The 25,667-nt window shown below is 40.7% G+C and overlaps 1 protein-coding gene and 1 pseudogene across 1 annotated transcript in view; one reads left to right on the forward strand and one right to left on the reverse strand.

Annotated features, from left to right (window-relative positions):
• Positions 1-25,667, forward strand: part of LOC101336394 (uncharacterized) — a 72,535-nt gene that overhangs the window by 4,913 nt on the left and 41,955 nt on the right. Inside the window, 1 exon segment of the mRNA XM_073801965.1 lies at positions 20,093-20,146. Coding sequence (XP_073658066.1) covers positions 20,144-20,146 — 3 coding nt within the window. The 5' untranslated portion in view covers positions 20,093-20,143.
• LOC101336679 (ETS domain-containing protein Elk-4 pseudogene) lies at positions 13,012-14,507 on the reverse strand (annotated as a pseudogene).

Below are 25,667 nucleotides of genomic sequence, written 5' to 3' on the forward strand. Positions count from 1 at the left end.
TTATCATTGGTGATCATAAATCATTTTCTTGAAAGCAAGAACATTCTCGTGGAGCTAAACTTAATTGCTAAGAAACTTTATTCAATTATGTTAGAAGAGGGGGCTGTTGGTCATTTTTATGATTTTTTATTTTATCTTTTATCACTATTAGAGACAGGTTATAAAATACATAGATTCACTTCTTAGTATGCTAGGTAATATTTTTATAATCTCTTTTGTGACATAACCAAGGCCTATAAATTTAGGCAAATTGTGAGACAATAAAAAGCTAGCAAGAGAGAAAGATAGGACTGCTATGCCAGTGAACCCTTCTGAAGGACTATACTCTTTTCTTTAAACATTAATTTTATTGAACTACAGTTGATTTACAATGTTGTATTAACTTCTGTTGTACAGCAAAGTGATTCAGTTATATATACATATATATTTATTTATTTATATTTATATTTTTTTCAGTTTATTACAGTTTATAATAGGATGTTGAATACAGTACCCTGTGCTATAAAGTAAGACCTTGTTGTTTATCTGTTCTATGTATAATACTTTGCATCTGCTAATTCCAAACTCCCAGTTCATCCCTCCACCGTTTCCTCTCCCCCTTGGCAACCACAAGTCTATTCTCTATGTGTGTGAGTCTGTTTCTGTTCCATAGATAAGTTCATTTGTGTCATATTTTAGATTCCACATGTAAGTGATAGCATTTGGTATTTGTCTTTCTCTCCCTGACTTAACTTCACTTAGTGTGATAATCTCTAGGTTCATCCATGTTGTGCAAATGGCATTATTTCATTCTTTTTTATGGCCAAGTAGTAGTCCATTGTATATATTAACCACATCTTCTTTATCCATTCACCTGTCGATGGACGTTTAAGCTGATTCCATCTCTTGGCTATTGTGAATACTGCTGCTGTGAGCATAGGGATGGATGTATCTTTTTAATTTATTTATTTTTGGCTGCATTGGGTCTTTGTTGCTGCATGCAGGCTTTCTCTAGTTGTGGCGAGTGGGGGCTACTCTTCATGGTGATGCACAGGCTTCTCATCGCAGTGGCTTCTCTTGTTGCGGAGCACGGGCTCTAGGTGCACAGGCTTCAGTAGTTGTGGCACGTGGGCTCAGTAGTTGTGGCTCACGGGCTTAGTTGCTCTGCAGCATGTGGGATCTTCCCAGACCAGGGCTTGAACCCATGTCCCCTGCATTGGCAGGCGGATTCTTAACCACTGTGCCACCAGGGAATCCCCAGATGTATCTTTTAGAATCGTAGTTTTCTCCAGATATTAGCCTAGGAGTGAGATTGCAGGATCATATAATCTGCATGTTCTTTTTTTTTTAATATATTTATTTATTTGGTTGTGCCAGGTCTTAGTTGCGGCAGGCGGGCTCCTTAGTTGCGGCTCACAGACTCCTTAGTTGTGGCATGCATGTGGGATATATTTCCCTGACCAGGGATCGAACCTGGGCCCCCTGCATTGGGAGCATGGAGTCTTTATCCACTGCGCCATCAGGGAAGTCACTCATCTACATATTCTTAATTCAATACACCAGCTCTGGCTTCTCACTACAGGGGGAACAGGTTTTATTAAACTAATGCAAGCACTTGAGATTTCCCTGGTGGCACAGTGGTTGGGACTCTGCACTTCCAATTCAAGGGGCCTGAGTCCAATCCCTGGTCAGGGAACTAGATCCCACGTGCATGCTGCAACTAAGAGTTCGCATGCCACAACTAAGGATCCCATGAGCTGCAACTAAGGAGCCCGCCTGCCACAACTAAGAGCCAGCACAACCAAATAAATAAATATTGAAAAAATAAATAAAATAATGCAGGCACTCACTGAACAAATAAGCACATAACAATAAAAATCTCCAGAAGGAATGGGTCCAGTTCCCAAAGTTGCTACATTATATTTCCTAAACTATCTAGTTTATATCAAAAATATGAGACATGTAAACAAACAGGAAGGTAAACCATACAGTGAGAATAAAGAGCAATTGAAAAGTGACCCAACTCTTACAAGGAGACTGCAGTAAAATTGCCAGGTGATGTCTCAGCAGAAAACAGGGAAGCCAGAAGGCAGAGGGAAACATTCAAAGTGCGCTAGGAAAAAAGGCTGTCAACCAACAATCCTATATTCAAAACTACCTTCTGAAAAAGGTAGTTTTTGGCAAAATAAGGACTCTCTCAGATCAACAAAAAGTGAAAGAATATATTGATAGCCAATTGCCTCACGGGAATTACTGGAGTTCTTCAGGCTGATAGCAAGGGACTACAGAAGATAATTCATATCAACATAAAGAAACAAAAACACCTGTACAGGTAATTCTGTAACCAGAAAAGGCAGAATCAATACATATTTTCTCTTTTAGCAGATGTCAAAAGTACTGTGTAAAATCCTATGTATGTAATGTGTTACTAGGTCATTATATATAGCAGTGTAATATCTATGTAGTATGTTTGCCATTAAAAAGCACAAAGGTGGGAGTAACTGTACTAGGCTAAGGAGATGACCACAGATTGTACATAAGTGTGAGAAAATATTTCCGGGTTATATCATAAGTTGATATAATCTGCATAACAGTAATAACAAAAATGGCAAAAGGGAATAGAGCTTTATATGAGTAATGTTTCCATATATCACTGGAATTATGCTAGCATAAATCTGAGTCTCATTTTTTTAATTAATACATATATGTTAAATGAGCAACCTCTAAAAATATTTTAAATGTATAATGGAGATGTCATTTAAAAATGAAAGTGGATGGGCTTTCCTGGTGGCGCAGTGGTTGAGAGTCCGCCTGCTGATGCAGGGGACACGGGTTCATGCCCCCGTCCGGGAAGATCCCACATGCCGCGGAGCGCCTGGGCCCATGAGCCATGGCCGCTGAGCCTGCGCGTCTGGAGCCTGTGCTCCACAATGGGAGAGGCCACAACAGTGAGAGGCCCGCGTACCACAATTAAAAAAAAAAAAAAGAAAGTGGAAACTTGAAAATATTCACTTAATGTAAAAGAAGGCCTTAAGAACCAAAAACAACATGAGAATTGTAGGATACAGAAAGTAAAATGGCAGTTGTAATTGCCACTATGTATTAATACTAAATGTGAGTGGTTTACATAGCCCAAACAGGAGGAAGAGATTGTCATCTCAGATCAAACAAAGAAACCATGATCTAAATATGTGCTATGTAGAGGAAGCACACTTTAGATTCAAAGACACCAACAAATTGAAAATAAAAGCCTGTGATAGATATATCTGTGAACAACACCAACATGAAGACTGGAGAGATTATGCAAATATTAGGCAAAATTGACTTGAATACAAAAGATATCATTAGGCATATTGAGGGACATTACATCATTCCAACATGGTCGAACTTTATGGCTTGTATCTAAAACAGAACCTTGAAAAAATTTATAGCCATTAATAGCTCTACTAACAGAGAAGGAAGACCTCAAATCAGTACCCTGTATGTACTTCAAGAGACTGTAAAGATGAGGTCTTAAACACAAGGAGAAAAGGAATTAATACAAATTAAAGTAGAAATGAGTGAAACAGGGAATAGTAAAACTGTAGAGAAAACCAATGAAACCAAAAGTGAGTTTGTTACCCAAAAGCTGGGTTTGCCTCTTGGTGGGTGTTCGGCAAAAGACACATCCAAGCCAAAGGTGTGGAGAGGAAAGGATTTATTTGCAGCAAGTAAGGAGAACACAGGGATCTTTCCCAAAGCAGTGTCACTCAGAACAGCAAAACTGGAGAACTTCTAAGCTATGGGTACATGCATATTCTGAAGGGGCTTGAGAAGAGGAGAATTCAGCCAGGAATTTGGGCAAAGGTTCACAGAGTCCAAGCTATAGTTGACTGAAGTCAGGAGGGTCAACACCATCATTCCATCCTTCACTTGGGGGCCTTAGGTCCTGCAGAACTCAAAGACATGTATCAGATTTTTATGTGTACCCTTGAGGAACTAGGACGCTGTTTTATCCCTGACCTATGGTTACTTGATCCTTTTCTTTTGTTCTTACATTCCCTTATTTTGGTTAATTACTGAGATCTATTCAAGAGCAAGCATTCCGGCCAAGCTTAGATCACAAAATGGCTTAGGCCAGAAATGGCTTCTTGTCTGTCAAGAAAGTCATGCCTGGTTCTCTTTCTCTAGGGACCCCCTTACCCTGTCTTCTTACAAGTTCTTACAAATTGACAAATCTTTAGCTAGATAGATCTAGAGAGAAAGAGGGTATATTCACATTCATAGAATCACAAAGAATGAGGGATATGACTATGGACATTACAGAAATAAAAAGGATTATAAAGGAATTCAATGAACAACTGTATGCCAAAATATAAGATAACTTAGAAGAAATGCATAAATTCCTCAGGAGAAACAAGCAACTGAGACTAACTCAAGACAAAAAGCAAAATCAGAATAGAACTATAGCGTGAAGTGGTTGAGTTGGTAAACAAAAAACACCCATAAAATAAATCTAGGCTCTACTTTTGTGTAAGTGGCTTCAACACTAAGTTCTCCAAAAATTTTAAAGAAGATTTGTTACTGCATTAGACTGGAGACTCCCCTCCTGGGCCCCTAGCTGAACCAACACCCCCCTGCCCCCGAACCCTCACTGGGTCAGGGAGTTCTTTCCTGCTCAGGTTTGAGCTGCCAATAAGGAAACTGAGTTTGGTGCAAGCAAGACAGGCTTTTATTCAATGGCCAGAGAAAGAGAAGGGGGAGCTAATGCTCTAAAGACACCTTCTCTCTGATTACAAGTGAGGACAAACTTTTTATAGAAGTGGGTGGTGACTTCCCTGGCAGGCCAGTGGTTAAGACTTCACCTCCAAGATAGGGGATGTGGGTTCAGTCCCTGATCCAGGAGCTGAGATCCCACATGCCTCACAGCCAAAAACCAAAACATAAAACAGAAGCAATACTGTAACAAATTCAATAAAGACTTTAAAAATGGTCCACATCAAAAAAAAAAAAAAAAAAAAAGAAATGGGTGAATGTGCTTATATGAGGCAGGAGTCTTTTGTCTTCCTGATTCATGGAAATGGGTGGAGATTTCCCAGGATGCAATTCGTGCCTCTATTCTGACAGTCTGTGGTGCAGGGGGAGGGTGATATTATTATTACAATGATACGGTAAAGAGCTGTAAAGTGATATTTGTCCCAATTTTGAAGTCCAGTCAGATTATTCTGGATTCTCATCATTAATGTTTCCTGGGTCTGAGTCCCTACTAACGACTCCATGACCAGCACAGATCACAGGGCGACAGATGATATGTGACAGTCTCCAGAGCAAGTGAACCATACACAGCGTTCGACCTCTGCCAGGCCTTGGGAGAAAAAAAGGACATTCACGTGGGTGCGGAGCAACGCCCCACCAACCTGCCTCAGGGGACTCCGGGTTGGACAGATCGCAATACCCCGCCCCCTTGTCCTGAGTGACAACCTGCGAGAGGAAGCCTGACCCGGCAAAACCACGCTTAGGCGCTGGGATTGAACCTACACTCGCCTGGCACAATGTGGGGAAGAAGAGGGGCTACGGGTGCAGAGCTGCGGGGAGAGGCTCCAGGGTGGAAATTCCTATGAGAAGTAACGGGACAGGACGCCCGGGGTCCTGGCTTTGGGGGCCAACCCCCTTCCCACAGCTGGAGGGGACTGAGGTCCGAGCGGTACCCCAAACCCACAAGTATCCACTGATTCCAACGGTGACCATGAAGAGGCCAGTTCAAAAGATGTCCAGTTCCGACCAGCCCCTCTCTGCGTCTCGGCACCCCAGGGCACCACACTCACCATTTCGAGGTTTCCTGGGTCAGAGTCCCTTCTAACGACTCCAATGACTAGTGCGTATATGTGAGGGTCTCCAGAGCCTGGGAAGCTTACACAGCGTGCTACCTTATGTGTGGTGGGAGAAAGGACTTCTAAGCTGGTCTGAGGGTCGCCCCACCCACCTGCCTGAGAGGCCTCCTGGTTGGACAGATTCCAATACTGAATTAAGGATATGCAGATTACGACCTGCTGAATAAGGTGGCACACCCCGTTATTGACCTTAAAAATAAAATGGTCATTTATTTTACCAGTAAAAATGGGTTTATGGGGAAATAGAAAAGGACTGCAGCTCCTGAGTTGCAAGCAAGCTACAACAGAAGCCATAGTCAAGACCAACAAACAAAGCAGAGGAACATTATTTCACTGAGAAAAAGAAGGAAGTTGGGAAGGGTTATTTTAATGGAAACTCCATTGGAGAAAAACAAGAGTTCAGGGTGATGACAGTTGCTCACTGGGTGAGTAGTTGAAGGGGTCGATTTATTGTAGGAGATATAATGTGCATTCTTTTTCTATGTGGCCTATAATGGGTCATTCTTTTGTGATGCAGATTTTATTGCTGGGGTGTGTAATTAAACTGACAATTCCTCCTGTAACTGAGGTGGAGAAGATCTGGGTTAGAGCTCCCCTGATTAACAGATTGAAGAATAAAAACCACATGATCATCTCAATAGATGTAGGAAAAGATTTTGAAAACATTCAACATCCGTCTATGATAAAAACTTTTCAAAATGGGTGTGCACAGGGAACGTACATCAACATAATACAGACCATACATGACAAACTCACAGCTAATATACTCAATGGTGAAAAGCTGAAAGCATATCCTCTAAGACCAGGAAAAATACAAGGATGCCCACTCTCATCACATTTATTCAAAATAGCATTGGGAGTTGTAGCCACAGCAATCAGACACAAAAAAGAAATAAAAAGAATCCAAACAGAAAAGGAAGAAGTAAAAATGTTGCTGCTTTCAGATGACATGATACTATACATACCAAATCTAAAGATGCCACCTAAACACTACCAGAGCTCAACAATGAATTCAGTAAAGTTGCAGTATAAAAAAATAATATACAGAAATCTGTTGCATTTCTGTACAGCAAAAACAAACTATCAGAAAGAGAAATGTAGGAAACAATCCAATTTACCATCCCATGAAAAAGAATAAAATACCTAGGAATAAACCTATGTTGTAGGTAAGAAGACCTGTACTTGGAAAACTGTAAGACACTGATGAAAGAAACTGAAGACAACACAAACAGATGTTAAGATATACTGTGTTCATGGACTGGAAGAATTAATACTGTTAAAATGACCATAACACACAAGGCAATCTACAGATTCAATGCAATTTCTTTCAAAATATCAATGACATTTATCACAGAACAGGAACAAATAATTCTAAAATTTGTTTGGAAACTCTGAATAGCTGAAACAATCTTGAGAAAGAAGAACAGAGCTGGAGGAATCATGCTTCATGACTTCAGACCAAACTACAAATGTACCGTAATCAAACATTATAGCATTGGCACCAACACATCCACAAAGATCAATGGAAGAGAATAAGAGTCCAGAAAAAAATCCACCCAATTATGGTCAGTTAATCTACAAAAAGGAACAAGAATATACAATGGAGAAAAGAAACTCTCTTCAATAAGTGGTGCTGGGAAAACTGGACAGCTACATGTAAAACAATGAAATTAGAACATTCTCTAACACCATGTACAAAAATAAACTCAAACTGGATTAAAGATCTAAATATAGTGCTTCCCTGGTTGCACAGTGGTTAAGAATCTGCCCACCAATGCAGGGGACACGGGTTCAAGCCCTGGTCCTGGAAGATCCCACATGCCATGGAGCAACTACACTACTGAGCCTGCGCTCTAGATCCCGCCAGCCACAACTACTGAGCCCGTATGCCACAACTACTGAATCCCGTGTGCCTAGAGCCCATGCTCCACAAAAGAAGCCACCGCAATGAAAAGCCTGCGCACTACAATGAAGAGTAGCCCCCGCTTACCGCGACTAGAGAAAGCTGGCATGCAGCAATGAAGACCCAAAAGCAGCCAAGAATAAAATTAATTAATTAATTTTAAAAATAAATAAATATAAGACAAGAAACCAGAAATCTTCTAGAGGAAAAGACTTGCACCTAAATCATAGCAATATTTTTTTGGATATGTCTTTGAAATCAAAGGAAATAAAAGCAAAAATAAACAAATTGAACCAAATTAAACTTAAAAGCTGTGACACAGCAAAGGAAACCATGGACAAAACACAAAGAACACCTACTGAATAGGAGAAAATATTTCCAAATCGTGTGACTGATAAGGGGTTAATGATATCCAAAACACGTAAAAAGTTCACACGACTGGACAATCGATTTAAAACTAGACAAAAGACCTGAATAGACATTTTTCCAAAGAGAGCATTCAGATGGCCAACAGGCACATGAGAAGTTGCTCAATGTCATTAATCATCAGAGAAATGCAAATTAAAACCACAATTAGATGTCACCTCACATCTTTCAGGATGGTTATCACCAAAAAGAAAACAAATAACAAATGTTGGTGAGGAAGTGGAGAAAGTGAACCCTCCTACACTGTTGGTGGAAATGTAAAGTGTTGCAGGCACTCTGAAAAACAGTATGGAGAGTTCTCAGAAAACTAAGAATAGAACTGCCATATGACCCAGCAATTCCACTCCTGGGTATGTATATCCAGAAAAAACTGGAAACACTAATTCAAAAACATACATGCACCCCAATGTTCACAGCAGCATTATTTACAACTGCCAAGATATGGAAGCAACCTAAGTGTCCGTTAACAGGAGAATGGACAAAGAAGATGGGGTATATATATGCAATGAAATACTACTCAGCCATAAAAAAGAATGTATTTTGTGATTTGAAACAACATAGATGGACTTAGAGGGTATTAAGCTAAGTGAAATAAGTCACACAGAGAAAGACAAATACTGTATGATATCACTTATATGTGGAATCTAAAAAAAAAAAAAAAACCAAGAGGATATAACAAAAAAGACAAAGACTCATAGATACAGAAAGCAAACTAGTGCATACTTGTAGGGACAGGGTAAGGGGGAGAGGCAAGACAGGGGTAGGGAATTAAGAGGTACAAACTATTATGTATAAGATAAATAAGCTACAAGCATATATTGTCCAACATAGGGAATATATTCAGTATTTTATGACTATAAAATTGTGAATCACTATGTTGTACACCTGTAACTTACATAATACTATATATCAACTATACTTCAGTAAAATAAACTTCAAGTAAATAAATAAAAATAATGTCAAACACCACCCAGTTCTACAAAAAGTAAGCCATTAGTTGATACAGTTGCTGACTTCCCACACACTATGAAATGAATTCAGGGATGAGATCAGGAATGAGGCACCCTGTGCTCTGGGAAAAGTGGAAAAACAGGACTTTAGATAGTTAGATATTGTCAGTAAAAACTTTATGAACCCCAATTTTGCATTTTCCTATACTTAGAAAAGCGCTAAAATCATCAATGAAGATATCTCTTCCTCATGACTAAAAGTAACCTTCTATTACAAAAATGTGTGCTTGAGTGCACATACCCCTTCTCTAAATCACTGGTATATGGAACTTCAAACTTACTGTTTGGAGCAGTTCCTCAAAGCTACCTGAGAAGCTGTCTCCTGCTACAGTCCTCAGTAAGTCCATAAATAAAACAAAGTCACAGATCTCACATCATGTGTTTTTCTTTCAGTTAACACGTGTAATCTCCAATCTGTCATGGATCTAAGAAGAGATATTGCTCTTCTCGTTGTTCAGTTTTTTCCCAGTTGTGAGGATGAGAATAATCACTCAGAGCTGTTTACGTACTGGAAGAAAAACCATCCATTCGGGTTTTTTTTTTTTTTCTATTTTTCCTTTCTAAGACTATACCACTTTCAATTATTGATTCTACTGCTAGTGCCCATGGAGTTGGTTTCAGAGTTTTTCTTTTGTGACCAATGTGCCTAAATACATCATACTGGGATTTCTACTTTTGAATTTCTTATCCTCATCTTCTAAAAATTTCCTATGCTGAATACCTGTCCAATACCTAAAAGGTATTTTCCATGGGTTATCTTCCATTTTATCATTGCCCTTTGAAGACAGGATTAACACCCAACCTAAAATAAATATGATCATATGTTAAGACTGTTGTTGACACATGCATTAAGTTAATAGAAGTAGTATTATTCCACAAAAATACTTTTGAAGGAGAGTAGGGCAAGGTTAAGTGGGTTAAGCTGGCTTGTCAAAAGTTAATGTGTTGCCCCTTTAAGGTGTATAGGAGTAGAGCCTACAGGTTTTAAAGGTTTGACCCTCTTACACACTGGCACAGAAAAAGGAACATGAGTAAACCTTCCTAACTTGTTTCTCCATTGTGGGCCAGGAAGGGTGACTAGGTATGTAAATCCAATTAAAAGTCAAATATCAAACTCCCATGTAATTCTTTTTGGCTGCACTATTGTAAATATCATGGTGAATCAGGAAAACATACTCCCTAGCACTGTGAACAGCATCAAGTGCTTCCCACACAAATTAGACATTATAAAGGTATAATCTAGAGAACAGTGGAATCAGAAAATACTCCCAATCGTAAAACTCTGAAATACTTTCTCGGTGGAGACATGAAGCCTTCCAGAAAAAAATCAGACTCTCATAGATCTTCATGTGGGACACCAGGGGAAAATCACTTCTATGAAAATGAAAATCAAAAAGTTGATGGTGGTTTGGGGGATGCTCTTGACTACAAGGGCACTGAATCTGGAAAATAAGCTGGAAGATGGTGTCCTTGAAGCTTCTATGTATCTGTCTGTCTCCCAGTGTGGTGGCTCCAAAATCGGAAGAATGCCTTCTCTGCATCTGCTTTAAAATCACACACAGATGAGCTGTTGGTAAATTCTAACAAGGAACCACAAAGAGGATTGATTCTGGAAAATCTAGGCCCTAACGTTACTCACAGGCAAGGTATCTCCAACTCTAGATTTTTCTTGTCCTATCGCAAGTCTCTCTTCTTAATTCAAATTCTATTCAACAAATACCAGTCAGAAGGAAAGACAAAAAGCAAACAGGAAAATCATAATTTACATAAAAGTGTAGTCTTTGACAACCTTGCCATGCATTAAAATTTATTCCAAGTGTTTAATAGAATGGAAAACTGAAAAAAGCTCCTGTATCCACAAGCCCCCCAAAAGGACATTTCTCAATATTTATTTATTTATTTATTATTTATTTATTTATTTTGGCTGCGTTGGGTCTTCGTGGCTGCGCGCGGGCTTTCTCTAGTTGCGGCGAGTGGGGGCTACTCTTCGTTGCAGTGCGCAGCCTTCTTATTTTGGTGGCTTCTCTTGCTGCAGAGCCCAGGCTCTAGGTGTGCAGGCTTCAGTAGTTGTGGCACGAGGGCTCAGTAGTTGTGCTCGTGGGCTCTAGAGCACAGGCTCAGTAGTCATGGTGCACGGGCTTCGTTGCCCCGCGGCATGTGGGATTTTCCTAGACCAGGACTTGAACCCATGTCCCCTGCATTGGCAGATGGATTCTTAACCACTGTGCCACCACGGAAGCCTGTGAAATAAAAATTCTTAAATACTGGAATGTAACACTGGATTTTTTTTCCCCCCTGAAATTTACCCTTCTTGCCTCTTTGAAAATATTTTATACGGTCTTTCAAGCTGTATTAATTAAGTACATTTTACACTATTGAAAAAAGAAATTTAAATAAGTGAGTAAATCTTCTGAAGGGCACTAACCCAGAGATGGGCAGTGGTCACAGGTTAGCTCGTCCAGAAAAGTTTGAAAAAAAAAACCCTCCACAAAATGATTTCCCATAGGATGTCTCTTCCAAGAAAAAAAAATTGGGAGGAGAAGGGATTTCATACACCTACTTCCAAGTGGTTATTCTCGGCTTTCCCCTCGTGTAAAACATCCACAGACCGCCCCCCTCCCCAGTGCAATCCACGACTCTGCGCAAATAGGATAAACAATTAAAATACTGGGTGTGTTTAAAATACACCACGGGAGAAGAATAGTTGATAGATGATGTGAATCGGAGAGGGGAAACTGACTTTGGGAAGGCGGGGAGCGCTCTGGAAATTTCATGAGTTCTTGCCAGCCCTACTAAGAGCTATTCTGCAGGTCGGTTCCATGCCTGGCCACACAGCCTTACACCAAGCCCTTGATCCCTGGAGGACATAAGACCCTCTTCTTCCAGGCAGGACTGGCCTGGGCCATCCTCTTATCACAGGCAATCCCAGGCCAGGGAAAAGTTCTGTCTAGGCGCAATTGGAGAAAAAAAGGACATCCACGCCTGTGCAGAGCATCGCCCCACCCACCTGCCCCAGCGGCCTCCCGCTTGGACAGATTCCCAATACCCCGCCCCCAAGTACCTGAGTGACAACCTGCGAGAGGAAGCCTGACTCAGCAGAATCACTTAGCGCCGCTGGGATTGAATCTGTCCCCGCCTGGCACTTAAGGTTTGAAAGAGAACTTTTCCCTGGCCTGGGATTGCCCGGCATGGAACTGTGCTTCTTGTTAAGAAAGGCAGACACTTAGATGTGAACTCACCGTTTGTAATAAAGAGGCTGGCTCCAGTTTCATCTTTGCGCCTTGACAACGCTGAACCTTCCACCCATCCCTCCCCATCCCCACTCATTAGGTACTTAAGCTAAAGAATCCCAGAGCACTTGGCTTCGGTAGGAGGTCTGAATCACTCAGTCCTAGCTGGGTGCCAGGACAAATCTCAGTCAAACCACAAGCTGTGAGGTGTGTGCATTAACTTCTCAGCTGTACATTTTACACTGGAAGGAAATTTATTTTAGATCAGTGTTCCCTGTGTGCCTAGAAAACCTCGAAATGTCAACAAGGCAATTGTATTCCTATTTCCACTGATAGAAGAAAAACTGTAAGTTGTACTGAAAATTGGAAAATACCTTAAAAGTCTTCCTGCCTCCCCTCAGGTTTATTGAAGTATAACTAACTAATAAAACTGCATTTAAAGATTAAAACATGATGATCTGATACACTTATACTGTATTGTATAATTGAAATTGATGAAGAGTGGATCTTTTTTTTTAAGGGAACCCTAAAAAATGCATTTTAATGGGGAATGGCAGAAATCACAATAGACTATTATCATCATTGTGGAAGTATTAATCGCACACTTTAAATATATTCATGTTCAATGTCTCTCTGTTTATTCGTTGTTTCTCCCATTCCACAAGTGCATAGGTTGTTTTCTGTAGATCTGTGGAAAATGGGCCAGGGGTGGAAGGTCCATACAGGCTAGACAGAGTGAAGAGCCCATGACTGTTCAGCACAGAAGGAAACTGGAAAAGTGTGTTAGTACCTTGCAGTCTGGCTGGACTTAGGGGAACAACAGGGCTGAGGGTACTCCAAAAGTGGATACTGGAGACCAAGGCACTCAGAGTCGAGAAGGGTGTCTGTGAAAATAATCCTAGCGTAATAATCAGTGGGCTTGGATCACTGCCTGTGATCATGATGGTTGGTACTAGTTCTAACCCTTTGGGTTTCTTGGACCTTGATGAATTACTTGTTTTGTCTTTTTCTGGCAAAGCTGAATCCTGGTCTTGAGGCTCCATGTCTGCGTCCATGTCTGGGTCCATCTCTGGGTTGGAACTCAGCGGTAGTGAAGGTGTTCTAGGAGGTTCCTGAAAAGGGCAAATGGACGAAATAGGAGGTGTGGTAAAAGTGGCAGTTGCACTGGATGCAGAAGTTGGTGCTTCTAGCGAAGGCAGTTTGGGGGAAGACAAAGTCTCCAGCGCTTGGGCAGTTTCTTTGGAAGATGGAGAAATACTTGGGTCAGTTGAACTGGTGGCAGCGAGAAGTTCAACTGGTGGCTTTTTAGAAGGTGTTACAAATTTGGTAACAGATGGTGTTGGCTCCTGAGGGGATTTTTTTCTCTGCCAATTTCTCAGCTGGATTCTCAACCTTTATAGATTTGAAAAGCTTCCTATTGGAGGAGTTCAAAGATCTGAGGGTAAATGGAGAATATAAGCCAGAGTGTCTGTAGTCACTGCAGCTAGGGGTCTTGGCACCAGGCTGCGGTGGCTTCTTTTTCCCTCCATTCTCTTCATCTATGGAGCTCTCGCTGCTGACTTCACTGATGCGTAAAGCTTCAGTCTCCCTCAAGCCTGCCCGCTGGCATAGGAACCGTATTCAAAATCTCTGGGTGCGAGACAAACTTGTACACAAACTTCTGACCCCTCACGTTTTCAATGATATTCTTCATATAATAGTATCTGAGGGGTCGGCTGTGTTTGTCATAATTCATGTTAGGCTTGTTCTTTTGAATCCCTCGGAGACGAGCCACCTCTTCTGCCTGCAAATCCTTGAACTCCCCGTCATTAGAGGTCCAGCAGATCATGTGATCGTTCTGAGGCTCCTTTAGGAGCTGAAGGAGGAACTGCCACAGGGTGATGGCATTGTTAACAGCAATGAAGGAGGCCACTTGCGAGGCTGCCTCAGGGTCTCTGCCTCAAACATGATGCCTCTCTCCACCGGCCACCTCCTCACGCTGGAAACTCGAGGACAGCACCGCGGCCACTGTGACCCCTGTGGCGGAGCTGGAGAAGGCGGCGGCAGCCAAGCCATTCGTTGCAGCAGCCAGGCCTGCCAGTTGCTCCATGCCTGCTAAGAGAGTGGATCTTAAGCATTCCGACCACACAAACAAAAATAAAGATAGTTAGGACTTCCCTGGTGGTCCAGTGGTAAAACTCCGCACTCCCAACGCAGGGGCCCGGCTTCCGTCCCTGGTCAGGGAAATAGATACCACATGCCGCAACTAAGAGTTTGCATGCTGGAACTAAAAGAGCCCGCATGCTGCAAGGAAGATGGAAGATCCCGCATGCTGCAACTAAGACCCAGCACAGCGAAATAAAAAAAACAAAATGATAACTAAGTGAAGTGATGGATATTAATTAACCTGGAAATTCTTATACTCCCAGGAGACTTAATTGCAAAACTCTTACATTGCAAAACACTTCATGCATTGACTTATTTGAACAACTTTATTGAAATGTATGGCACATACTGTGGAAGGCACCCATTAAGTATACATTTTCATGCTTTTAGTATATTTGTAGATACATGCATTTATCACTACAGTCAATTTTTGAAGATTTTCTCACTTCAAAAAGAAACTCTTCTACTCTTTAGCTGTCACCGCTAATCTTCCCATCTTCCTCCTCCAATCCCCGGCCTTAGAAAACCACTAATCTGCTTTCTTTTTCTCCATCCTGGTCTTTCATATGAAAAGAATTCTATAGTATATGGTCTTTTGATTGACTCAGCATGATTTTTTTCAAGGGAAAATTATAAATCAATATTTCCTTCATTTTACATCAGAATAACATTTTATTGATTGGGTAAAACACATTGTTTACCTATTCATCTATTAATGGAACTTTAGATGTTTCTACCTTTTGGCTACTATGAATCACATTACTCTAAAATTCATGTATAAGTTTTGGCCAAATAAGTATTTTCATATTCTTGGGCATATACCGAGGAGTGGGATTGATGGGCCATATGATAACTCTAGGTTTAATATTTGAGGAACTCCCAGAACTTTTTCCAGAGTGGCTTTGCTATTTTGTCTTCATTCCAACCTGTATGAGAGTTCAAATTTCTCCATCTATCCTGGATAAAACTTATTACCTCACTTTTTGATTTTAGCCATCCTAGTTTTTGTGACATGGAATCTCATTGTGGTTTTGATTTGCATCTCCTTGATGACTAATAATGGCCAGAATCTTTTCATATGCCCTTGATCATTTGTATATTTTACTTGGAAAAATGTGACTTCAGATGCTTGTCACATTTAATATTGAGTTAATTGACTTTTTATAACTAACTTATAAGAAGTCTCTAGATATTTTCAATATAAGTTCTGTTTTAAATATATGATTTGCAAAATTTTCTTCCGTTCTAAGGGTTGTATTCACTGTCTTGCCTTAAAAGTTTAATTTTTATAATATACACATACCATAAAATTTACATTTTCATCATTTTAAGTGTATAGTTCAGTAGTACAAAATACATTGACATTGGGAAACCAATCTGCAGAACTATTTTCATCTTTCAAAACCAAACTCTATACCCATGTTGACATAAACAAATAGGATGCCAATTATTTTTCCAGCAAAATATGTGTTTATCCAGGATTAGCAAAGAATTGTAATTTGGGGTCAGCAACCTTGGCATGCAAGTTCCCCTGCAGCAAGGAGAGTATTCTTTTAAAGAAGGGAAAAGGAAGTTGGGAGGTCTATAGTAAGCAAAGAGTTTTGCACAGCAAAGAAACCACAAACAAAACAAAAAGACAATCCACAGAATGGGAGGAAATATTTGCAAATGATGTGACTGAAAAGGAATTAATCTCCAAAAGCTACAAAGAGCTCATGCAGCTCAATATTAAAAAAACAAACAACCCAATCAAAAAATGGGCAGAAGACCTAGATAGACAATTCTCCAAAGAAGACATACAGATGGCCAAGAGACATGTGAAAAAATGCTTAACATTGCTAATTATTAGAGAAATGAAAATCAAAACTACAGTGAGATATCACCTCACACCAGTCAGAATGGCCACCATCAGAAAGTCTACAGACAATAAATGATGGATGACAGATGAATGGATAAAAAGAAGTGGTACATATGTACAATGGAATATTACTCAGCCATTAAAAAGAATGAAATAATGCCATTTGTAGCAACATGGATGGACCTAGATGTCATACTGAGTGAACTAAGTCAGAGAAAGACAAATATCGTATGATATCACTTATATGTGGAATCTAAAAAAAAAAAAAGATACAATAAACTTATTTACAAAACAGAAACAGAATCACAAACTTAGAGAACAAACTTATGGTTACCAGAGGGGCAAGGGGGAGGGATACTTAGGGAGTTTGGGATTTACATGTACACTACTATATTTAGAATAGATAACCAGGGACTTCCCTGGTGGTCCAGTGGCTAAGACTCCACACTCCCAGTGCAAGAAGCCTGGGTTTGATCCCTGGTCAGGGAACTAGATCCCACATGCTGCAACTAAGAGTTCCCACGCCGCACCTAAAAGTTCTGCACACCAGAACTGAAGATCCCGCATGCCACAACTAAGACCGGGCATAGACAAATAAATAAATAAATATTTGAAAAATAAATAAATAAAATGGATTAACAACAAGGACCTACTGTATAGCACAGGGAACTCTGCTCAATATTATGTAACAACCTAAATGGGAAAAGAATTTGGAAAAAAAAATAAATAAAATAAATAATTCACAAGGTGCTTTAAGCTCTCCCTTTTGAGAGTATTCCATCATTAGAGAAAAAAACAAACAAAAAAACAATAAATGATGGAGAGGGTGGGGAGAAAAGGGGTTGTTGGTGGGAATGTAAATTGCTGTACCCGTTATGGAAAACAGTATGTATGGAGGTTCCTTAAAAAACTAAAAACATAGCTACAATATGGTCCAGCAATCACACTCCTGGGCATATATCCAGAGAAAACCATGGTTTGAAAGGATACATGCACCCCAATGGTCACTGAAGTGCTGTTTACAATAGCCATGACATGGAAGCAACCTAAAAGCCCATCGACTGGTGAATGGATACAGAAGATGTGGTACATATATACAATGGAGAAAACCATTCTACTTTTTGTCTCTAGGAATTTAGCTACTGTAGGTACCTCCTACCCATGGAATCATACAGTGTTTGACCTTTTTTGTCAGGCTAATTTCAGCTAGCATAATGTCCTAAGGTTCATCTATGTTGTAGCAAGAGTAAAATTTGCTTTCTTTTTAAAGCTAAATAATACTCTGATGTATGTATGCACCGTGTTTTTTTTGTCTATTCAACTGTTGATGGACACTTGAGTTGCTTCCACCTATGGCTACTATGAATAATGTGAAATGAACATATATATCTGTTTTGACATATCTGTTCGAGTCACTGCTTTCAATTCTACTTCAGAAGTCGGATTGCTAGATCAGATAGTGACTCAGTTTGCAATTTTTTGAGGAATTGCCTTTTTCTTTTCATACCATCAATACAATTTTATATTCCAAGCAATATCACACAAGAATTCCAAAGGATATTTCCACTTTCTTGATAGTTTCCTTTGAAGCACAAAATTATTAATTGTCCAAATTACCTAAAAGAATGAAATTAGAACACTCCCTAGCACCATACATAAAAATAAACTCAGAATGGATTAAAGACCTAAAGGTAAGGCCGGATACTATAAAACTCATAGGCAGAACACTTTTTGACACAAATCCCAGCAAGATCTCTTTTGATCCACCTCCTAGAGTAATGAAAATAAAAACAAAAATAAACAAATGGGATCTAGTTAAACTTAAAAGTTTTGCACAGCAAAGGAAACCATAAACAAACACAAAATATAACCCTCAGAATGGGAGAAAAGATTAGCAAATGAAGCAACCGACAAGGGATTAATCTCCCAAATATACAAACAGCACATACAGCTCAATATCAAAAAAACAAACAACTCAATCAAAAAATGGGAGGAAGATCTAAATAGACATTTCTCCAAAGAAGACATACAGTTGGCCAAAAAGCACATGAAAAGATGCTCAACATCACTAATTATTAGAGAAATGCAAATTAAAACTACGAGGAGGTATCACCTCACATGGGTCAGAATGCCCATCATCAAAAAATCTACAAACAGTAAATGCTGGAGAGGGTGTGGAGAGAAGGGAACACCCCCTACACTGTTGGTGAGAATGTAAATTGATACAGCCACTATGGAGAACAGTATGGAAGTTCCTTAAAAATCTAAAAACAGAACTACCATATGACCCAGCGATTCCACTCCTAGGCATATATCCAGAGAAAACCATAATTTGAAAGGATACATGCACCCCAATGTTCATTGCAGCATTATTTACATTTATAATAGCCAGGACTTGGAAGAAACCTAAATGTCCATCAACAGAGGAATGGATAAAGAAGATATGGTACATAAATACAGTGGAATATTACTCAGCCATACAAAAGAACAAAATGATGCCATTTGCAGCGACATGGATGGACTTGGAGATTGTTGTGCTTAGTGCTGTGGGTCAGACAGAGAAGGTTGGATGTCATGTGATGTTGCTTATATATGGAGTTTAGAAAGGGGGTGCAAATGAACTTGTTTGTAGGGCAGAGGTAGAGTCGAGGGTGTAGAAAGCAAACTTATGGTTACCAGGGGATAAATAGGGAGGGATAAATTGAGAGGTTGGGATTGACGTGTACACACTACTATATGTAGAACGGATAACTGATGGGGGCCTGCTGTGTAGCGCAGGGAACTCTACTCAGTCCTCTGTCATGGCCTATATAGGAGGGGAATCTAAGAAAAGAGCTGGTGTATGTATATGTGTGGCTGATTCACCTTGCTGTGCACCTGAGGCTACTACAGCATTGTGGATCAGCTATAGTCCAACAAAAATTAGTAATTAATTAATTTATTTATAAAATTTCCTACCAGTGTAAAACGTACACCTGAGAAGTTAATGAACACATATCATAGCCTGTGGTTTAACTGAGATTTGTCCTGGCACCCAGCTAGGCTGACTGATTCAAATTTCCTACCAGAGCCAAGTGCTCTGGGATTCTTTAGCTTAAGTACCTAATAAGTGGGAATGGGGCAGGGATTGGTGGAAGGCTCAGCGCTGTCAAGGACGAAAGATGAAAATGGAGTCAACCCCTTTATTATAGATGGTGAATTCACATTTAAGTGTCTGCGTTTCTTAACAAGAAGCACAGTTCCGTGCCTGGCCACACAGACTTACACCAAGCCCTTGACCCCTGGAGGACATAAGACCCTCTTGTTCCAGGCAGGACTGACCTGGGCCATCCTCTTATCTGTACTTGCTGCATCTTGAAACAGAATCAGGAATCCCAGTGCAGGAGGAGCTGCGGAAGACAACTGAGACAATCCCAGGCCAGGAAATGTTGTTTTACCAAGCAAACGTGCCAGGCGGGGACAGGTCCCATCCCACCTCCCACAGGTGGGAGGCATTAGGGGGCGGGGTATTGAGATCTGTCCAACCAGGCGGCCGCTGAGGCAGGTGGGCGGAGCGGTCCCCCACTCAGGCGTGGACTTCCTTACCTTCTACAGCGGAGGGATCGCGCGTCTGTTCCGGGTTCACTAACCTGTTAACTTTCACGTACCTTCTGTTGCCCTGTGTTCTGCAGTAGTCCTTGGAGTCGTTAGGAGGGACTCAGACAGACCCAGGAAACCTCGAAATGGTGAGTGTGCTGAGCCGGACTGTGGACGCTGCGAAGGGACTGGTCGCAACCGGCCGAAACCGGCCATCTTTTTTGACCCGGTCACTTCGCGGTCAACTCCGGAGTCTGCGGATACGCGGGGGTCTGGGGCGCTGCTCGGACCTCAGTCCCCTCCGGGTCTCAGTGGCGGGGTTGGCCCGGCAGCTCGGACCCCGGGCGTCCTGTTCGGTCACTTCGCTGCAGGAACTTTGGCCCCGGAGCCTCACCCGGCTGCTCTGCAGCCCCTCTTCTCCCCCCAGATTGTGTGGTGACCTCAGGCACGGCCTTCAGGTGACAACTGGGACTCGTTCTCCAGGGTTCGGTCGTGGGATTAGCTGTGGTCTGAGGGGTCTCAGCCTTTCCTTTCTGCCCCAGGGGGCACCCGTTTTGATAGGGATAGAATAGGATAGTTACACTGGTAGTTGTAGAAGTCCCAGTAGGGGATTGTAAATAGCGAGGGAAACCTAGGGAACTTTGGGAGACCACTGTAACTTATTGATCGCTCAAGAAAGCTATCGAAAATGTTGTGGAACCAATCAGGGCTCCTTAAGTATAAAGCCATAAATAAAAGCATGAGATATGCCCCAGATCATTAAGTGAAAGAAAAAATGAGACCTGCATTCTGCTGGTCGAGTTCAGCAAGGTAATGATCCTTAACACCAAGGACAGGAATTTTAAGAGAAATGTGACATTCCAAAGTAGGAGACCCTCATTATATGGAGACTTGAGATGAAACAACATACTTTAGTGTATGTTACCACCTTTCTCCTGATTTGAATAAGCTCTACGACAGTCCTAGTTTGACCTCATAGGGTCAGACACTCTCCTATGCCATAGGAAGGAGGAGCTAGTGACCTAAGCCTGACATCTACTCGAAGAATGAGGAAGAAGGCAGTCTTTTTCCCCTTCCCCACTTTCCTTTGACTATAAAAATATAGCCCACTTAATCCTCAGGGCAGAGCCCCCCTGCCTGCTTGCGTCTCTTGCAAGCGTCCTATATTAATAAATCTACATCTTGCCTATCTCTTCGCCTCTTGCTGAATTCCTTCTGCACTGTGACACAAAGAACCCGAGCCTCAGTAAGTCCAACACCAGGTGAGTGATTCTAATTAAAAGACCATAGGTTCAAGTCCCAATCTGGGTTTAGGCAGGGTTCGAGTCCCGGCACGTGGGTTCAAGTCCCATCTGACTTACACGGTTTCATTTTTTTCTCTGAGTTTTCCAAATGTTTGGGAAGCAGAATTTCAAAGACCTTAGCCCCCCAGAGGAGCTCTTTGTAGGGCTGGCAATAAATCATTAAATTTCCAGATCGCTTCCCTCATTCCCAAAGTCGGTTTCGCCTCTCCGATTCAAATTACCTATCACCTATTCGTCTCCGCAGTGCATTTCAAACAAATATTTTAATTGTTTATCCTAGTTCCGTAGTGAGGTGGATGGTATTATTTTGGGGGCGGGGGGTGGTCTGTGGATATTTTACAAGAGCAGAAGCCGACAATGACCACTTGGAAGTGGGTTGTATGAAGTCCTTTCTTCTGATTTTTTACTGGAAACAGATATCCTATAGGAAGTCCTTTCGTGGAGGTTTTTTTTGAACTTTTATGGACGATCTACCCTGCCCATCCCTAGGTTAGTCCCCTTCAAAAGATTTACTCGCTTATTTAAGTTTCTTTCTTCAATAGTGTAAAATAGAGCTTCAAAGTCCATATAAAATATTTCCAAAGAGGTAAGAGAGGTGAATTTCAGGGGGAAAAAAATTCCAGTATTACATTCCATTTGTTAAGAATTTTTTGCTTTTATTCAATCCCTGAGGAAGTGTGGTTAAATTTTTGTGGCCTCTCCTTTACTTTTGGTGGATTTCAAATAAAGTTCCAAGATTTAGACTTGTAGAGGAGAAGTATTCAAGCGTGATTAATTATGTAGTAAATGAAATTGCCTTGGAAGTAATTGACTGACATTTTTTTCTGAAAAGGAATAGATATTTGGGGTTTCCTGGTGAACTAGTAGAAGTGGCTTATAATTTTCTTCTCTCATTTCCACATAAACACTGGATTTGAGTGATTTTGCTGAATTGTTCAAACAGGGTTTGTGTATTTAAAGTATCAGTGGTGGTGGAGAGCACCTGTAGTTGGGAGCAGAGCCTGAGGTCAGTGTCTTCAGGCCAAGGCCCCGTTTGAGCCTGCGAGGGGAAGTACTTGAAGGCCCTCCTATACTTGGAATCATATAGTATATAGCTCTGCCAGATTGGCTTCTTTCTGGTAGCAATATACTTTTGAGCTTTGCTTCATGTGTTTTCATAGCTTGATACTTTATTCCTTTTTATTAGTGAACACTGTTTCATCATATGGATATACCACTGATTATTTGACTCTTGCAAGATATCTTGCTTACCTGTTGACTCATGCCAGTTATGAATAAAGCTCCTACAGGTATTTGTGTATGAGTTTTGTGTGAATATAAGAGTTGATCTCATTTGGACAAATAACAAGGAGTGTGATTGCTGGGTCTTAATATACATACTAAGAGTATATTTTGTTTTGAAAGAGAGCTCCTGTCTTCCTTTGTAGGGGTACCAAGTTCCATTCCCCCCAGCAATGAATGAGGATTACCTTCACATCTATTTGGTGTTTTGCATTTTAGTTATTAAATAGGTGTGTAGTGATAGCTCGTTTTATTTGCAATTTCCTACTGACATTTGACATTGAGCATGTTTTCATATTTCCTGTTTCCCTTCTATATATCTTTTTTTGGGAGCTGTTTGTTCAGATCTTTTGCCCATTTTCAATTGGATTATTTATCTTCTTACTGTTGAGTTTTAATAGTTCCTGGATATTTTGAATACCAGTTATTTATCACATAAGTGTTTTGCAAATATTAGTATTTTTTCATATCCTGTGACTCAGCTTTTCATTCCCTTAACACTGCCTTTCTGAGAGGAGACGTTTTTTATTTTAATGAAGTGAAATTATCCTTTTTTTCTTTTACAGACCTTGTGTTTGTTGTTATATTTGAAAATTCATCACCAAACCCAAAGTGACCTAGATTTCCTTCCATGATATTTTGGAGGAGTTTATTACTTTTGCATTTTACATTTAGATCTGTGATGTGTTTTGAGGCTTTTTTTGTAAAACGTGTAAGTCCTATGTTTACATTTGCTTTGTTTGTGTGTGTGTTTGTTTGTGAATATCCATTATTTACAGCACTATTTGTTTAAAAGATTTTCCTTTCATTTGAATTGCCTTTCCTTCTTTGTCCAAGTTCAGTGTGGGTCTACAGGAAAACAGTTGATTATCTTTCAATCTTGAGATATGTCTTCTATTTTTTTAATAAATTTATTTATGTTATTTATTTGGCTGCTTTGGGTTTTCGTTGCTGCGCGTGGGCTTCTCCCTAGTTGTGGCGAGCGGGGGCTACTCTTCGTTGCGGTGCGTGGTCTTCTCATTGCGGTGACTTCTCTTGTTGTGGAGCACGGGCTCTAGATGTGCAGGTTTCAGTAGTTGTGGCATGTTGGCTCAGTAGTTGTGGCTCACAGGCTCTAGAGTGCAGGCTCAGTAGTTGTGGCACACGGGCTTAGCTGCTCCACGAAATGTGGGATCTTCCCAGACCTGGGCTCAAACCCGTGTCCCCTGCATTGGCAGGTACCTTCTTAACCACTGCGCCACCAGGGAAGCCCAGGATATGCCCTCTTAATTCCAAGAGTTATCTGTTGTTGGAGGATCTTTAAGATGTTTCACAGAGATAATTATGTCCTAGAGACCAAATATTTGAATTTACCTACAGGATACATGAATATATTCTTTTTCAGGAAGTAGAAGTTCCCTCTATTACTTGTTTGTGATTAAAAATGGATGCTGTATTTTACCAAATCCTTTGAAATTTTCATTTCCCCCTTTGTTCTTTTCTGATATTTCCTTTTACCCTCTGTCTTCCCTTATAGGCATATTGATTAGATGTTTATCAGTGTTATTAATCTTGTCAAAGAACTAGCTTAAAAGTTTTTTTCTCCTTCAATTACCCACAATTACATTAATTTCCTTTCTGATTTTTATAACTTTATTTTGTGATTATATCGTCTTCTCTTTATTGTTTCTTTTTTTTGTGGTACGCGGGCCTCTCACTGTTGTGGCCTCTCACTGTTGTGGCCTCTCCCATTGTGGAGCACAGGCTCTGGACGCGCAGGCTCAGTGGCCACGGCTCACGGGCCCAGCCACTCCACGGCATGTGGGATCTTCCCGGACCGGGGCACGAACCCATGTCCCCTGCATCGGCAGGCGGACTCTCAACCACTGCGCCACCAGGGAAGCCCTCTTTATTGTTTCTTAAGGTAGATGCTTGTGTTGTTGTTTACAGACCTTTGTTTTTTCCCAGTTGATGATGACATAAGTTTCTCGGTAGGCACTGCTTTTGCTACATGCCACAATTTAGCTCAAAACAAATCTTAATTTCTCTTGAGACTTCTTCTTTGATCCCATGTATTACTTAGAAATATGTTGTTGAACCTCTGTGTGTTAGGGGTTTTTCCAAATCTCTTGCTTGTATTGATTGCTAGATGAATGCCTTTGAGTTCTAGGAGCATGGTTTGTATGATTTTTCTTCTTTCAGATTTGTTAAGGTATGCTTTATGTCCCAGAAAGTGTTCGGTCTGGTTGAATGTTTCATATGAATTTTAGAAGAATGTGTATTCAGCTCTTGTTGCATGAAGTGTTCTTTAGATTACAATTACATTTAGTTATTTCATAGTATTCCTCAAAGCAAGTCTGTCCTTCCTGATTTTCTGCCTGCTGTTATATACAGCTTATGATAAGGGGGTGTTGATGTATGACTATAATAATGGATTTATGTATTCCTCCCTTCATTCTTCATGTCTTGCCTTATGTATTTTGCCGCTTTGTTGCTATGTATGTACACATGAAGGATTGTTATGGCCTCTTGCAGAATGGACCTTTTTGTCATTATGTAAAGTCCTTTCTACCCCTGAGATTTCCTTGGTCTGAAATCTGCATTCTCTAAAGTTCATATATGAGTGCCAGCATTCTTTTGGTTAGTTTTGGCATGGTGTATTTATCTCCATTGCTTTATTTCTCATCTGCCAGTGCCTTCATATTTAAAATGAGTTTTTGGTAGACTACATATAATTGTAATTTTAAAAATCACATATTATGATATCAGAAAGGGAAAGTAAAAAAAAACAGTATGCACCGAAAAAAATAAAATACTTTGGAACAAACCTGACCAAGGAGGTGAAAGAGATATGTTGAGCACCATAAAACATTGATAAAGGAAATTGAACTGAATCAAAAAATGGAAAGCTGGGCTTCCCTGGTGGCACAATGGTTAAGAATCCGTCTGCCGATATGGGTTCGAGCCCTGGTCCGGGAAGATCCCACATGCCGTGGAGCAACTTAGTCCATGTGCCACAACTACTAAGCCTGCACTCTAGAGCCTGCACGCCTAGAGCCCGTGCTCCACAACAAGAGAAGCAACTGCACTGAGAAGCCTGCACACC

The sequence above is a fragment of the Tursiops truncatus genome, chromosome 3 (assembly GCF_011762595.2).
Source record: "Tursiops truncatus isolate mTurTru1 chromosome 3, mTurTru1.mat.Y, whole genome shotgun sequence".
NCBI lineage: Eukaryota > Metazoa > Chordata > Mammalia > Artiodactyla > Delphinidae > Tursiops > Tursiops truncatus.